This window comes from Mobula hypostoma, chromosome 2 (assembly GCF_963921235.1).
Source record: "Mobula hypostoma chromosome 2, sMobHyp1.1, whole genome shotgun sequence".
In the NCBI taxonomy this organism is placed as follows: domain Eukaryota; kingdom Metazoa; phylum Chordata; class Chondrichthyes; order Myliobatiformes; family Myliobatidae; genus Mobula; species Mobula hypostoma.
The window spans coordinates 122,776,040-122,793,749 of record NC_086098.1 but is presented as its reverse complement, the minus strand read 5'-3'; the positions used below and the strand labels follow the sequence as shown (position 1 = coordinate 122,793,749).

At 42.4% G+C, this 17,710-nt stretch overlaps 1 protein-coding gene across 6 annotated transcripts in view; it reads right to left on the bottom strand.

Annotated features, from left to right (window-relative positions):
• The window catches only part of LOC134342449 (serine/threonine-protein kinase MRCK alpha-like), a 623,460-nt gene extending 608,458 nt beyond the window's left edge, over positions 1-15,002 (bottom strand). For all 6 annotated transcript variants that reach the window (XM_063040586.1, XM_063040588.1, XM_063040587.1 and 3 more), the window contains exon 1: positions 14,113-15,002. In XM_063040586.1, coding sequence (XP_062896656.1) covers positions 14,113-14,287 — 175 coding nt within the window. In that variant the 5' untranslated portion in view covers positions 14,288-15,002. The remainder of the gene's footprint in view (positions 1-14,112) is intronic.
• Positions 15,003-17,710: the final 2,708 nt, after the last annotated feature.

Genomic DNA, 17,710 nt, shown 5'->3' with positions numbered 1-17,710 from the left:
CACGCTGCCTTTATTCATACCAGTGAAAACACCTTCTGTTAGCAAAAACAGGTAAATAATGTAGGTCTTTCGTGACAGTGAAGTTTTGTAAAGCGAACGTTCGAAAAGCGGGGGACACCTGTATACAGAGTAAGATAAAAGTAAATGGACTGCACAGGGAAGAGAACAAGCTTAAAAAGTCAAGTTGCAGTTTCAAAAAGAGCACAAGCTTAAAAAGTCAAGTTGCAGTTTCAAAAAGAGCACTAATCTGAGTGCTGTTGATGCAAAATCTGATAATGATGAGAGAGACACAGGTCTGGCTAGCCTTGAGATTTTAAAGTGTTGAAATTAACAATTTAAAAAAACATGGCTTACACCAGAATTGAATGGCAAATTAATTAAAATGTAATTACAGGCTGGTTCGGCTGTTTCAGTTATTCCACAAAATGAGTACCACAGAATGCTGAGATGGCTCTGTTTCTTGGGGACACATTTACAAGATTGAATTCAAGAGAACAACTAATCATGGAAATGCTGATGGATTGTCCCATCTACCCTCGGAAAAAGAAATACCGAAACATTTACAAAAAAAGACACTCCTCTTGACGTATTCTCCCTAACACAAATCCAAAGTCTCTCTATTACGGCAGAGATAATCCAAAGGGAAACTGGAAAAACTCTACACTGTCTTGGGTCCACATAACCACCCAAAAATCACTGCAGCAGAAACTCCAATTTCCCCATTTTACCAACGCCAAGATGAACTTGCCCTGACAGAGGTTGTCTTATGTAATACCACCCAAGCTGAGAGCTGAAGCGTTGGAGGTGTTACAAGTAGACCATCTAAGCGTGGTTAAAATGAAAGCACTGGCTCTACAATTTACAAGGACAGGTGTGTAAAAAGGGCCCATAGGATCATAGGGTACCCAAGTCACCCCAACCACAATCTATTCCAGCTGTTACCATCCAGGAAGCAGTACTGCAGCATAAAAGCCAGGACCAACAGGCTCTGAGACAGCCTCTTCCACCAGGCTATCAGTCTGATGAATCATGCTGATTTGAGTGTACTCTATATTACATTGACTGTTCTATCTATTATAAATTACTATGATTACATATTTAGATGGAGATGTAACGTAAAGATTTCTACTCCTCATGTACGTGCAGGATGCAAGAAATAAAGTCAACTCAATTTAAGTTTTACCTGGTGGCCTGGAATATATAGGCATCACCAAGCAGATTACCATGCACTGTACAGGATGCCAACAGATGCCAAGGGCAGCGCCTCTCCATTCCTTGGAAAACCCTGCAGCAGCGAAGTGGCCAGTTGTGTTCCAATAGCCTCTACTACAGCCTTGTACACTGTTGATGTATTGAGAAGCGCCTTCACAAGAACTGGTGTTCCAGAACACAGTTAATGATAACGGACCACAGTTTCAATCATTCCTAAAAATGAATGGAATAAGACATATTACATCTGCACCATACCACCCAGCTGCAAACGGCTTGTCCGGAAGTTAAAGAATGTGCTACGAGAAAGGTCAGTGGAACACACTACACTAAACGAGAAATTTGCCAATTTCCTCCTTGCATATTGTAATGCAACATACTCCATCCACAACCAACAATTAATTCTTGCATTCATGCTTGGATCTCATCAAACTCAATTTCAGATTGAGGATGCAGGAACAAACAGCTGAAACAAACTGAAGGCTCCACAACAAGCAAGCTTGATGTTTCACTCCTGAACAAGCAGTCCTGGCAAGGGACTACAGAGATAATTAAAGTGGGTAGTCAGAAAGATTAAGGACAGAATTGGACCACTCTCCTGCACGGTGAAGATTGCGTCTGATATCATCTGGAGATGAAAAATTGATCAGTTGAGGAAAGCAGGGTCACTTGTTACAGAGAAGAAGGTAGCTATTGTTGTCAGAACCATTTACTGGGGCTCAGAGTCAACTCTGAAAAGCTCCATGGAGGAGATTGCTTCACAGCCACAAGCCTCACCAGCCAAGCAGAATGATCCCTCTTGTCAGGAAATAAATTATCCCACAAGTGTAATAAATCCTCCACAGCGATTAAATCTTTAGCCCTGAATGGGACAATTAAAAATTTACTATGCTGTTGATGTCTGTTTATAGTAGTTGTATAATATAAGGTGTATATAGTTAGGTACATTCTCTAAGCAGGAAGGAGTGTTGTGTATTGAATATTTCAGTAATATTTGAGCTATCACGTGACACTTACGCATCTCACTTAAAGTAAACGTGAAGTTAAGACTCACATTTTGGACTTCTGTGTCTTCCTTTCAATTAATGTTTTGAAGTTACACAACATAACCCCAGCCCCTTACTTTTATCTCTTTCACAAACAAAAATATTTCATTTAGTTCACTCATCTAAATTATTAACATACAACTTGAATAGTTGGCATAAAGCGCCCTTCTCCAGGAAAGCAAACTGCTTATTCCTACTTTATATTTCCTTTCTGTCAACCAAATTATGTATTGATTGTGTGGATTGGGAATTCATCAAGTTGACCCTTGATGAATTCCCAAAACAGAAACCCAATACATAAACCAAATTATTGTTACATATACAAAGATACAGTGAAAAGTTTTTCACATGCAAACCAGACAGATCATTTCATACATACACCAAGATTGTACAAAAGTAAAAAATTGCAGAATGTAGTTCTACAGTTACTAAGTGCAATATACTCAAATACAATGCAAGAGCCATGAGGAAAATTGAGAAATCAAAAGTTCAAATTTATTGTACAAGTGGTCCATTCAAGAGACATAATAGCAAGATAGAATCAATGTGATTCAATGCTAACAACTCATGGTTATATTTGGACTTAACTCAAATATAAGATATCTACTGCTCCAAACATACAATATCTACTGATTCTCCCTCACCTACTCTATTAGTTACAGTCTCAAATGAAAATCAAGATTTCTTAAGTATGATTTCCTATTTATAAACCCAAGCTGGCCTAATTTGATCTCAATATTGCTTTCCAAGTGTTCTACCTTTTATAACAGACTTAAGCATTTTCATCCATCATTGATGTAAGGTGAACTAGCCTGCAATTCCCAGTAATTTTCTATCCCCATTTTTATGTAATGGGGCAAACTCCACCAGAGTCTACATAACTTTTGAAGATATTTGGGAACCTACCAGCCTTCTCCTTCCCACCCTCCCCCCACCTTCTTTATAGGGCCTCTGCCCCTTCGCTCTTCAGTCCTGAAGAAGGGTTCCGGCCCGAAACGTTGACTGATCGTTTCAACGGATGCTGCCCGACCTGCTGAGTTCCTCCAGCGTGTTGTGAGTGTTGCTTTGACCCCAGCATCTGCAGAGTATTTTGTGTTAACTTTTGAAGATGATTTGAAATTCTTTTTCATCCATTCCATCCCACCCCCTCCACCCCAGTCTAGCAACTCTCATCTCTAATCATTTTATGAACTATAATCTACAATTTGACTTTATCTGTAGTGGAAAAACAGTGAGAATCAAACAGGTTTTAATTGCAAAACAGATAAGCAATCCTTTTTCAAGAATGTGAAAGTCACAAAGCTAATTATCATAAAGTCTCTGCAAAAACATTTGCTACAATTCGTTCAGAAATTTGAAGTAGTCTTTTCCTTAAAGGAAAATTAAAATCACTTCAACAAAAAGTTAACTTATCATAAGGAATGTGATGTGTTTAAATTTACACATGGGAAATATCTGCAGATGTGACAAAACTCTGTTCAGATAAATTAATTACGGGTTTAAAATTTAAGAGTGTGAAATAATTAGTATTCTCCATTAGCAAATTAGAAAATTCAAATTTAAAACCTGAAGAAACAATTATATGCTAACTCCAAAGAGAATATTAATCAGTGCTAACAGTACAGCCAGAAAAATCATTGTGACACATCAAATATGCAAAGACAACCCAAATATCCTTGTGTATGTTAATGATGCAGACAACCTCATCCGAGCATCACCCCTTTTTTTATTTTCAATAAATCTCTCTGCATATACATACACACACATATTATATATGCACACAGAACTTCAGATAGTGACAAGTGAGTGTACAGAAGTGAGATATATCAGCTAGTTGAGTGGTGTAGCAACAACTTTGCAATCAACGTCACTAAGACTGGATTTCAGAAAGGGTAATACAAGAGAAGTGACTTCGGAGACCTCAAGGTGCCCCAGACACTTCCCCGGAGCAACCACCGTAAAGCCCCGGTGGTGGACATCCACAGCTGCCGGAAGTGAGGCCTCCGCCGCCAACCTCGGAAATTGAGCCCGAGGCTCAGCTGGAGCAGAGGCCTCTACAACCGTGACTCAGCTCATGGACTTGTTTCAGCCAGTCCTTGCTCCATCACTCTGGGATTAAGTATCGGCTTCGGGGCCCGCCCCAATCGACAGCCCAGCCCCCCAGCAGCTGGAAGTGGCAGCGGAGCCTCCCCCATCACTCAGCCCAACCCAGAGCGCCTGACAACGCGACCCGCCGATCGATCCCCACGGGACGCGTCCACCAACCTAAAAGAGCTGCCAATAACACACTGCATCAATGGAAACCTGGAAAGATGCACTATTTACCGAGGAAGCGTGGGAAAAGAGGAGGGCTGCAGGTCAGATTGAAGCTGAGGGGCTTCAGGGTCCCTATGCCCACCATCCTACTAGCTAATATGCAAGCCATACAGAACAAGGTGAATGATCTTAAAGGGAGACTCAGCTACTGAAGGGAGATGCAAAACTGCTGTGTATTCTGTTTCACCTAGACCTGGCTCTCCCCTGCCACCCCCGACTGTGCCAACCAACCAGAGGGATTTTCGATCCATTGGATGGACCACATGGCGTTTTCGGGCAAGACGAGGGGAGGTGGTGTCTGCCTACTGATCAACACTAAGTGGTGCTCGGACACAGTGGCACTGACAAGCTCCTGCAGCCCGAACCTGGAACACCTGTCGGTGAAGTGTCGTCCCTACTATCTGCCACGGGAATTCACCTCGGTCATACTGACAGCAGTCTACATTCTCCCCCAGGCAGACGTGGAGTGTGCTCTGAACATACTGTATGCCAATGTAGGGCTTTCCGTACACTAGGTAGACTGTTAACTGTTGATCACTTATTACTAAAATGGCTTCTCAAGTGTTATATTAAAATGGCTTCTTGTAATGTTAACTGCTGAGCGAGGGGTTCTCTGTAACTGCAATGTTTGGGTTATACAGGGAGATAATAGAAATTGTATTCATTTGTTAGCCAATGGAAGTCATGTTCTGTTATCTTGTATACGGGTGCTGAGTAGAGGAGCGCGGGCTTTTCGGGAGGCGAGCGGAGAGGACAGACGTGTGTGGAACGGACAGCGGTTCCAGGGCAGAGGACACCGGACCTTGGGAGTTCAGAGGGTGGCTAGAGTCTCGGAAGGACGTGTGGAGGGAATCAGAGGCATGAGCTCCAACGTATGTGCACAAGACTGATAAGTTACTTATGTGGCGCCATATTTTTTTGTAGTTATTTCTACTAACCCATCACCAAAAATTTGCTATAAAGTATAATTCTTTGCTTGCACTTGGTATATCGTTTCATATTTGTGTTGTGGCTGTTCATTGGGCGTCTCACACCTTATCCGCACTAAAGCAATTGCACTGTTTGGCGGGGTCAATGGCTATTTACCCTAGGCAACAGTGGGTCAGTGGGGCAAAGACCATTACACCAACATCGGTGAACTTGAGACCAGGTATCCGGAGGCTTTGCTCATTACAGCAGGGGACTTTAACCAGGCCAACCTCAGAAAGGCATTGCCAAAATTATACCAACATGTCTCCTGCCCCACTAGAGGCCCGAATATACCTGACCACTGCTACACAGCAGTCAAGGATACCTACCGTTCCATCCCATGACCTCACTTTGGAAAATCCGACCATCACGCCGTACTCCTCCTCCCGGCTTACAAACAGAAACTGAAGCGGGAGGTCACGGTGTCAAAAGTGGTGTCACGTTGGATGGAGGAAACGGATGGGGTCCTCCGTGACTGCTTTGAATCAGTGGACTGGTTGGTATTCAAGGACTTGGCAGCTAGCCTCGATGAGTATGCCTCAGCTGTCATGGACTTTATTTGGAAATGCATGGAGGACTGTGTGTCTCCCAAGACGATCCAGGTATTCCCTAACCGGAAACCTTGGATGAATTATGAGGTCAAGTTCCTTCTGAAGTCTAGAGCTGTGACTTTTAGGTCCAGGGATACCAGTCACTACACAGAATCCAGGCGTGAACTCCGGAAAGCCATTAAGGGTGCCAAGAGGCAATATCGAGCCAAATTGGAAGCCCAGGCTAACCAGAAAGATGCCAGTAGACTATGGCAGGGTCTAAATGAGATCACTGGGTGCAAAGAAAAGGCTGGGAATATCAATAATTGTGGTGCTTCTCTTCCTGACGAACTTAATGTATTCTACGCAAGATTCGAACAGAAGAGGAGCGTCCCGCTCCCTCCGGATGAACCAGACCTGGTGGCATCGAGATTCATCGTCACCGAGGAGGACGTTAGAAGGGCCTTCCTGAAGATAAATCCAAGGAAGACGACGTGTCCAGATGGCGTCCCAGGACGGGTTCTCCAGGCCTGTGCAAGCGAGCTAGCTGGAGTGTTTGCTGATATCTTCAACTGCTCCTTGCTTCAGTCTAAGATCCCCTCGTGTTTTAAAAAGGCAACGATAATCCGGTGCCAAAGGAGAGCAAGGTGGCATGCCTGAATGACTATCGACCTGTGGTTCTGACATCAATTGCTGTGAAGTGCTTCAAGCAATTGGTTATGGCACACATCAACCACAGCCTACTGGTCAACCTCGACACTTTGCAATTCGCCTACCAGAGCAACAAGTCAACGGCAGATGCCATCTCTCTGGTCCTACATTCCTCATTAGAACACCTGGAGAATAAAGACGCACATGTAAGGCTCCTTTTCATTGACTACAGCTCTGCCTTTAATACCATCATTCCAAGTAAACTGATTCCTAAGTTCCGGAACCTGGGCCTTAGCACTCAGATCTGCAGCTGGATCTTCAACTTCCTCAGACAGGACCCAGGCTGCAAAAATAGGGGACAAGCTCTCCTCGACAATCACTCTGAGCACCGGTGCCCCACAAGGCTGTGTACTCAGCCCCCTGCTGTACTCACTGTATACCCATGATTGTGTAACCAAGTTTCCATCGAACTCAATATATAAGTTTGCTGATGACACAACAATTGTAGGCCGTATCTCAGGTAATGATGAGTTTGAGTAGAGAGGAAATTAAGAACCTGGTGTAATGGTGGAAGACAATAACCTATCCCTCAACGTCAGCAAGACGAAGGAATTGGTTGTTGACTTCAGAAGGAGTAGCGGACCACACGACCCAATTTACATCGGTGGTGCACAAGTGGTGCACAAGGTCAAAAGCTTTAAGTTCCTCGGGGTCAATATCACAAATGATCTGACTTGGTCCAGCCAAGCAGAGTCCACTGCCAAGGCAGCCCACCAGCGCCTTTACTTCCTGAGAAAACTAAAGAAATTTGGCCTGTCCCCTAAAACCCCAAAATCCAGAAATTACTACCCTGGAGGTCCTGCTTCCCAGCTTTCTACCTAGCTCTCCAAAATCTCTTTTCAGGATCTCTTCGTTTTTCTTTCCTATGTCACTGGTACCAATATGTACCACGACATCTGGCTGCTCCCCCTCCCTCTCCAATACGTTGTGGATGTGATCTGAGACATCCCTGACCCTGGCACCCGGGAAGCAACATACCATCTGGGTGTCCCATTCACGTCTATAGAACCTCCTGTCTGTTCCCCTCACTACTGAGTCCCTTATCACTACTGCTCCTCTCTCTTTCCTTTCTGCACCACAAACTCATGTGCAGTGCCTGTAAGCCAGTCACCATGGTATTCCCCCAGGAGGTCATCCCCCCACAAAAGTATCCAAAATGGTATACATATTTTTGAGAGGAATGGCCACAGGTGTGCTCTGCTCTAACAGCCTACTTATATTTCCATTCCTCCTGACAGTTACCCAGCTACTCACCTCCTGCAACTTCAGAGTGACTACTTCCCTTTAACTCTGATCATTTCCTCATTCTCCCATATTTATGTCATTCAGCACGTAATGTTGACAAGGAAGTTTTTTTTTATTCTGTTCTTTATCTTATTTTTTATGCTGCATTGGATCTGGAGTAATAACTTCCTTTCTCCTTTACACGTGTGTACTGGAAATGACATTAAACAATTTTGAATCCCAATGCTGAAATCTGTGAATATTTTATTTCGTTATGGAAAAGGTGCAAATAAGTCAGTTAGGTTTTAGTCCTTTTAATTCTGCATATAATTCCTCACAGGGACATTATCAATAGTAAATCAGGAGAGGAGTCCAAAAGGAACCCAGGGTAGCAAATTACACAATTGACTGACAAATCAGAAACACAAGAGAAATGCTGAAAATCTTGAGTACAATACACAAAATGCTGGGGGAAGTCAGGAGGTCATACAGCATATATGGAGGGCAATGAAGACGTTCCATTAGGAACGGAAAAGAAAGACAGCAGAACCCAGAATAAAAAAAAGTAAAGGAAGGGAGAGGAGCACAGATTGGCAGGTTTTAGGCAAGTCCAGGTAACACGGGGAAGGTCAGGGGAATGAAAGGGATGTGAGAAGCTAGGAGTGTGTGAGACTGTCAAATCAGGCAAGAGTTTGCTTCTGCTCCTGCTTTTTAGGGTCTGGAAGCAACAGTCATAAAAGCCTATTAACTAAATTAGGTTGACCTCCATTTAATTGGGACACATTTTCTCAAAAACCGAATGCACATCTCATTAAAATAGAGACTTAACAACAGTACATTATCTGTCAATGTGTCAATATCAGTGAAAACATTCTCACAGCTATCTTCTTGTAGCCAATCATTATCACAAAACTGTCTCAGATGCTGCATCAATCTACCTTAAGAAACTTCCACCAATTTCATAAAATACTGAGACAAATTTAACTCTTGTATGGTCTCTTACGTTAAAATGTAGTTTTCAACTAATGCTTATAATCACAATAGAACCCCTGTTGCCTGAGAAATACTCCTCTCAAACATGCCCATTAAATATTTTTAAATTATACTACAAAGAAAATTATGGAATTGCAGAAATGTCACGGATAAAATCTCATGGTTTGTCAGATATCCCACAATGCTGATAAATTGATCTTTTGCATGCGGACATTCCATACATTAAAACACAAATAGATTATAACCAGAATATGGATGCCAGCTTAGTGCAGTGGTTGCAAGGGAGCCACCATTCAACCAAGTCTAAATCTTGTTCTAGAGCTTCTTCACATACAAGTGCACAACAAAAATAGTCAAAACTGTCAACAGTGGAAGTCATTAGATAGTAAACTAAAATCCATTCTCCCTGTTCCATTAGACACACACAAAAAAACACTTTCATACAGACTTCTCCACGTTCTTCAACCATCACCACCAATACTCCTGCTGCTGCTTGGTAAATATGTACTGCACAATGCACTGAGTTCCTCCTGCAGAATGGTTGTTGCTCCATATTCCAACATTTGCAGTCTTTTGTTTCTCATTGTTATACATAGTTTCCTTACTGAACTGTTACATCATTTTCTCTTTTAATAAAGTATTAAAAGAGAAAAATTTCAGAAAGATTAATCCATTATGTGGGTAGGATAAACTGTTCTTTGGTTACTGAGGAATCACACCTCATTTTATTCTTTATCACTCTGATTGAGTATTTTGAAAAAATCTTATGTAACAAAACAAAATAAATTCTAATGTAACTGCTCAACAAGTACCTGAAATTTCATGCATCTTTTAAAATAGAATAGGATGGACAGATATCTGATACATGCTCACGGAAGTAGTAAAAGCAAATGAGGAATCAATCGTCAACCAGAAAAATGCTGTGACATGAACACACTGACCTGAATGTGCTGTGAATTTTCAGGATTCTGAGCACTTAAATTTCAACCAGAAGATTCATTTACAATCCCAGACAACCCAAATCATCTTCAACAGTTCATAGAGAGCATAACATTCTAAGGCATACTTCAGAATCAGAATAATAATCAGGTTTATCACCAGCATGTGTCATGAAATTTGTAAACTTAGCAGCTGTTCACTGCAATACATTATAACATAGAAAAAATGAATAAATGAGTTACTAAATATGTATATTCAAGATTAAAAATAGCGCAAAAACAAATAGTATACATTTAAAAAGTGAGCTGGTATTCATGGGTTCAATGTCATGAACATGCAAAGCTAACATGTTGCAATAATAAAACAAAAAATAGCACTGGCTTTCACCTGCAACATTACAGTCAAATCATATGCTTTGGATTTTTCTCCCACGTGAAACAAATGTGACACCAATTTAAAAGTATCTCACTGGTGCAAAGCACTGTGGAACACTCTGGTATATAAAAGGTACAAAGTAAATCACACACTTTACTCTGAAGCTTTCAGAATCATCTCAAAAGTCAAATCTACCAGACAGCAAAACTGCAGTACTTTACAGAACAACTGTACTTTGAAGTGTAAAACAATAGTAAACTACTCCAAGCAGTGTATATCATAACCCCCCACATCGTTTCCTTGTTCCACACTGCAGCTTTTGTGTTGAGTATGACACACCTTCCATGGAAAACAATGGGAGTTGGAAACTGCAGGAAAAATGCCTCTGGCTCCAAGCAGGAAACTCTCACAGTTTTTCACAGTGACATCATAACAAATTTAAGCATCTGTAAGACCTTAAATCAGCCAGCTCAACTAAAAACAGAACAGCTATGACACCTAATCTACTAAAACAGGAAAACTATTATAAGGATACTAATCAGACTAGACCGATTATGAAAGCAACTTGCTAAACCAGTTAAAAACCACATTTCTAACCACTGTCCTCTCACAGTAGAAACTATGACATGAACGATCAGTGTCTAAGAGAAGGTAGGGAAGAGATAATACCCCAACACTTTGCAGGTTTCTCTTCAGACATTAACTGCAGATTCGAAAAAAATGACAGGAACCAATTTCTATAACTTGAGAAAACACTCTAGAAATTACCCCTTCATGGGGGAGGGGAGAAAACTAAAGATTTGATTTTTTTTTAAAAAGCTGTACAACTGGCTGAATTCTGAACTTGAAACTTAATACTGGTAAGCGCTCATTTAATTTTTAACATTAAAGTATATGTAATTATAACTCTAGTAAAATGTCACAGCACGATTTAGTACATTTGCAGAGATTCGCATCCAGTTAATGTGCAAGAATTGGAATTCATTTATTATCACATGTACCAAGGCACAGCAAAAAGCTTGTCTCATTATTATTCCTAAAGATCACATTATTATTCACTGTATTAAGGTAAAACTATAACAGAATGCAGAATAAAGTGCAACAGGTACAGTGAAAGTGCAGTGCAGATAGACAGTAAGGTGCAAGATCATAATGAGGTAAATTATAATGTCAAGAACCCATCTCAACGTATTAAGAAACTATTCAATCGTCTCATATTGCAGTATTACTCGATTACATCTGATGCAAAAATTTGTAAATGTCTGGTATAAACCAAGATTCACAACTGAGGAAGAAAAGGAAACATCCACATTGCCTCCCAACTGCAATTTAAACAAAATAAACTACAGTTTTGACTTATTTAATATGTTAAAACACTATATATTCTGTAGCATAATACATCTGGACACAGAAAAACTCTTTCATCCACCCTATAATTAAGGATTAGCTGCCCTTTGAGGGACTCTGGCAAATGCTTACTCACACAGCGCTCTCATCACCCCACAACATGCAAGAGGTTAAAATACCAATGGCAGCTAAATCACTAACTTTGGCAGCAAAGTATTTGACAGAAAAGTTAACTGCCACTTTAGGCATTAATTGACAGAACATTTCCTTCAGTATGCCTGTATATGGGCTGCTTGGTAGCACTTCAGTGCTTACACTGCACATGAACAGTTTGAATCGTTTGTAAAATTACTAATCTCTTTCATCTCTGAAAAAAACATATCATATGCAAGGATACTGCCCACTGAGCAGTAGACATCATACAAAATGCTGCAAGGGTCTGGCAGCATCTATGGAAAAGAATAAAACAGTTGTCATTTCAGGCTGAGATCCTTCTTCAGGACTGGAAATGCATTCGGGTGCGCTACCCTTTTCCAATCCTGATGAAGTGTCTCATCCTAAAATGTCAACTGTTTATTCCTTTCCATAAATGCTGCCTGACCTGCTAAGTTCCTCCACCATTTTGTATGTGTTGTTCTAGATTTTCAGCATCTGCAGAATCTCAGGTTTATGAGCAGAAGACATCTGCAGGTTTGCTGGTCTATACATAGAATTTTCCCCATAATTCTGATTGAGTTCCTCACCAAAAATACTTAAAATGATTTGAACACTTATCACACATTCACAGGACTGCACATTCAGTGACAAACCGAGTCATTATTGCTTCACCTGCATCCATGATTAATCTCGATGAAGAGATGACTACAATTATATAAAGGTATTGCAGAGAAGCTGTAACACAACAAAAAGCTGAGATGCCCAACCACAAAGGGATTTTATTCATTAATGCCACATGAACACTGAGATGAAACCTAGCATCAAATAATCTGGTACTGATCAAGAACAAGGAGGAGGGGGCATAAAATGCATCCATGAGTGAAGAGACATTTTTATCTTCTGACACTGCGCATCACGACAGAGACCAGCTAATCTGATAAGAAATTTAACTTTCAATGTTTCCCGTAATTTTGTACCAAAGATTGTATACCCCTAAATAATTATCCCACACGTATAGTCAATCTTCAATATTTGTTTAAGATTTCCTTTCCGAAATGGAACTAGCTTAAACGAGTCAAGTTAATTTGGATATTTATCTTGTAATAATACATTAAAGTATTGTAAAGGAATTTGATGATCACAACAAAGATTACAACCCGCTCTAAAATATTTTAATTGTTCTATAAATAAGGGCACAAAACCTTTTTTCTCAACTGTTTCACAGCCTAACAGTAATAAAACACTGAGGGCATTGTGACAAAGCATTATGTGCATAGTTACAGTGCATTTTATCAATTACATTCCTAACCAAATCCCTTGTCATGCTAGAAGAAGTGCAGAATTAATTTATTCTGGAATCCAGTTCTAACTGTCACAGTGAGCAATTAAGTGGTGTCCATTAACTGGACCTATATATGGATAAAGACACACAGTCAATCCAAATGTTATGTACTGCAAGTTCATCACCCTATATACAAGGATAGTTAACATCTGTTCAATATCTATTTTTTATATAATAAAGGGAAAAATTGGAGCATCATTTTGCTATGTGACATTTAGTTACAATCTACATTAATTAAACAGAGCGCCCTCAGAAAACAGGTGTTCTAGGATTTAGTGTTGATAACCATGAGTATATGGCAAACATGGACACACTTCTATTTCATTCCTGATGCAATATATTCAAAAGTAACCCTTAAACTAATTGCTGATAAATTGAAACAAATCAGAAAGGACAGCAGTCTGAGCACTCTTCCATGCATTTTGCTGGTTTACAAAACCGCTTTTTTCGCTCCAGAGCAATAACAGAGGAGCAAAGCACAATTTTTTTTCATGATACAAAAATGCAATACCAGATCAGAGACTGATTTGTTCCTCTCTAATTATTCCATACCACCATCCTGAGACACACTCTCCTGAAAAAAATTAAATCTAATATGAAAATATCCCAAATAAATACAGAGAACAGTGAGCTCATATAACCCCTTCTTCCTGCTCCACCGTTCAATACCATGACAGATTCCTCCGTCCGATTTCCTACCCAACCCTAAAACCCGCTAATTCCCTTGAGGAATTAACATCCATGGCCTTTGGGGTAAAAAGATTCCAAAGAATCAAAGAACCTCTCATTCCAGCCCTGAACGGTTCATCCCTCACACTGGGACCGTACCCAGGCTGCCAACCCACTGAACACATTAGAGCTTCACCTCCTTCTGCTAGCCGGGAATGGGCCACCTCTGCAACTCGAAGCCCGTCTCCCGGAATTAGTGACGGCGGTAGAGGGGTCGGAGACTCACCCCAGTCCAAGAAGTCGGAGATGTTCTTCTCCCTCCGGAGCGGGGAGTTGGCGCACTCATCGTACAGGCACACGATGATGTCGAGCAGGGTCTCCACGCTGACCGCCAGACCGCTTCTTCGTGGCCCGTCCAACAACATCTCCTCCAGCTTCTTTAGGCGAACCTCCGCCGACATCTTGACTCCAGGGAAAGGCAACCAGCAGCTCGCTCCCTCCAGCGCCGGGGGTGGACAAGCCGTCTCCTCCCCTGCTCGGAGGGGGGGGGTTAATGAAAGGACAGCAAAGGAAGGCGGTGGGAGGGGTAGGGAAGAAGACTCTCAAGCTTGGCTACTCGCTTATTTATAAGCCAGCGGCTCCCTTTATTTGCAAACAGTAGTTAATGTCCCGCTGGAAGCCAGCTGCGCCGGTAATGCCGGTGAAGACATCCGCCTGGGCACCATCTCAGTTACCCCGCGAGGCCCGAGGGCTGTTGGCCGCAGTCTCACACCCCGGGCTTGGCCATCCCGGCCTGGCTCGTGGGGCTCGTTTCGACGTCGGTGTCCTTGCCGGAGGCGGGGCGGGGAGCGGGGAGGGAGAGGGAACGCTGCCACTGCTCAGCGAGCCCGCCGCTTCATCAAGATGCAGAGCTTCAGCATCGCGCCCGGCACCCGGCTTTACACCCCGCGCACACACACCGACATCTGCACCGGGGCTTGTTATTGTTTGCCCTGGTATATATTGTTCCTTTGCTTCTCTCGGCGCACAAAGAAAGAAAACAACTGAAAAGTGGCCGCACTGTTCCTCTTACAAGCCGGCTGCCGGTCTCCTCCCGCCTCACTCGAGCATCACCTCCCCGCTCCGCTCCAGCCGCTGCCGCTCCTGAGGTGAGCCGCGATCCAACATGGCGGCCGCTCCCTGCGGACTGACGGACAGCGAGAAGGGGGAGGGGACAGCGCGCCAGCCCGCCGGTCATTCCGCAGCACGCCGGGATACTGGAGGAACCGTGGAGGGGATGCTGCTAGGCTGGGAGGCGACCTCCGACGTTCATTTGGGGAGAGGAGAAGTGAGGTGTAGGCTATAGTTTGTCATTCGCCTGCGGGGGGGGAGGCAGCTGAGCAAAATCTTTCGGGGCAACCCTCCTGATAGCAGGAGGTCAAAAGGAGGATGGGTCAGGTGTGAGCTTGGAATCCCACTGGGGTAGCCATTACTGGAGTCCGGAACCACACATGGTACAGTACCGGGATACAGGAAGACCAGGGACTCCTGGTGAGTGGGGTGGTGTTGGGGGGGGGGCTCCTTGGGTCCCCCGCACCGCGCCTGCGCAGAATCTCACCTACGGCCAGACAGTCAGTGATGGGGATGGAAGCCCAGAATGAACGAGCAGTCCCGCCCATCACCTGCACTGACGCCAGCGGCGCATCTTGTCCTTTCTTCAAGGATACAGTGCTCGTACAGATATTTTGCAAGTGTCGCAAGCGGTCAGCAATATATATGAACAATAATGTGTGAAAGTGATGACAGCGGAAGATTCCAATGACAAGCGGCTTTGAATAGGGATTGCATTCGTCATTCCCAGCAAAGAACCCGGCGTATCCAGAATCACCACCTTCTGCTTTTTATTTTGCAAACGTTTCTGTTTCAGCTAGCTAATGTCACCTTGAGATACGAAATACTCAATGCAGAGCATGTTTCCCTCCACTCAACCAAAAAGACGGCTGTGTCATACATCAATGTAATTTTCCAGGTCATCCCGCTTCCCCCACCCCCGCGGTTTCGTTATTAGATGTATCTCTGGGAATGGATTAGAAGAGGCTGTTTTAAAAATTATATCCAATTGGTCAATTACCCTTTTTTTTCAACCCGTTGATTTGATGCATATTATCAATGAAAATTCCAGCTTTACGAACTGTGGTACGGGGCCTTTGGAAATCAATATGGGCAAGTGTTTCTAAATTCTATGTTTCTAAGTGCTTTAAGTCTTGGTTTTGTCTGGGTAGATCAACACAACGTCCCAAAAACACCCTACAGATTCTGTAATCCTTTTCTCCCTGAATATTTTCCTACTTATAAACACAACCCAAAACACTTTGGGAAAATAAATATGGAGCTTGGTATTTCTTTAGAGATGGAAGAAGCTGGTCAATGAAGGGGTCGCTGTTTATAAGTAAAGTGGTCCCATTTGAGGCAGGGCTGAAATAATCTTCTCTCTTCCTCAAAGGACATTGGAAGCAAAATCTTTTAATATCTTCCAGGTAGAGGTAGATCGATTCTTGATCAGCAAGGAGATAAAATGATAGATCAAGCAGGAATGCAACCACAGCTGCTGTGATTTTACTGAATGGCAGAGCAAATGCGAGGGGTGGAGAATTTGCTCCTACTCCTAATTCACTTTTGGGAAATTCCTGTGTCCCACAATTGTGCTTTTCTTGGAAGTTTCTGTTTAGATCATCACTCTTATCAAAGTTCATGAAATTGTGTTGACACTAGCGGTGTGTAACTGCAGATTCATGGGTTAGTCGGTTAACTGGTCTTTGTAAATTGTCTTGTGAGTAGGCTGGAGCACTGGTTCACAGTGTTTTTTGGATTACCACCCCTCTGGCTTCCAGACTGCATCCCCAGCGCTCCTCTCTCCCTTTCCAGCAACTACATAAAAAACTTACTTTGATTTATGATGCACAGTGAATGAAAATGGAACTGCAGGTTCAAAGTAGTTAAATTGTTGTAAAAAATATTCAAAGATATTTAAAACTACACATATTTCTTTAATTACAGTAAAAAGCAATTTTCATCAATAATTTTAGAGCATATATATTAGTAGTCCCACTATTCATTACTTCAATGCTTTTTTTTAACCTTTCAGAAAAGCAGTTCTAGTCTCCTTACTTGAGGAAGGATATATTGGCTTTGGAAGCGGTGTAGAGGAGGTTCACCAGGTTAATTCCAGAGATTAGGGTGTTAGACTATGAGGAGAGATTGAGTCACCTGGGACTGTATTTATTGGAATTCAGAAGAATGAGAGGAGATCTTATAAAAATGTACACCATCATGAAAGGGATAGATAAGATAGAGGCAGGAAAATTGTTTCCACTAGTAGGTGAGACTAGAACTAGGGGACATAGCCTCCAGATTTGGGGGAGTAGATTTAGGATGGAGATGAGGAGGAACTGCTTTTCCTAGGGAGTGATGAATTTTTGGAATTCTCTGCCTGATGAAGAATTGGAGGATACCTCAGTAAATGTATTCAAGACAAGGTTGAAAAGATTTTTGCATAGTAGGGCAATTAAGGGTTATTGGGAAAAGGCAGGTAGGTGGAGATGAGTCCATGGCCAGATCAGCCATGATCTTATTGAATGGCAGAGCAGTTCGCTGATCCAGATAGCCTTCTCCTGCTCCTATCTCTTATGTTTTTAAAATGGGATGGATGGACTTGGTGCAGTGATATCAGCTTCTCAACGTCAGGCTGAATGTCACTCAGGACGAGGTTCAGGTCCCCATGTTCAGTAATTTACAGTTGGTCTTGTTGCCTTGAAAGTTGGACAACTGCATTGAAACCGCACTCCAGTAAACATGATGTTGGAGAGGCAATAAAGAGCATCTTGGCCTTTTTCCACAGTGCAGGA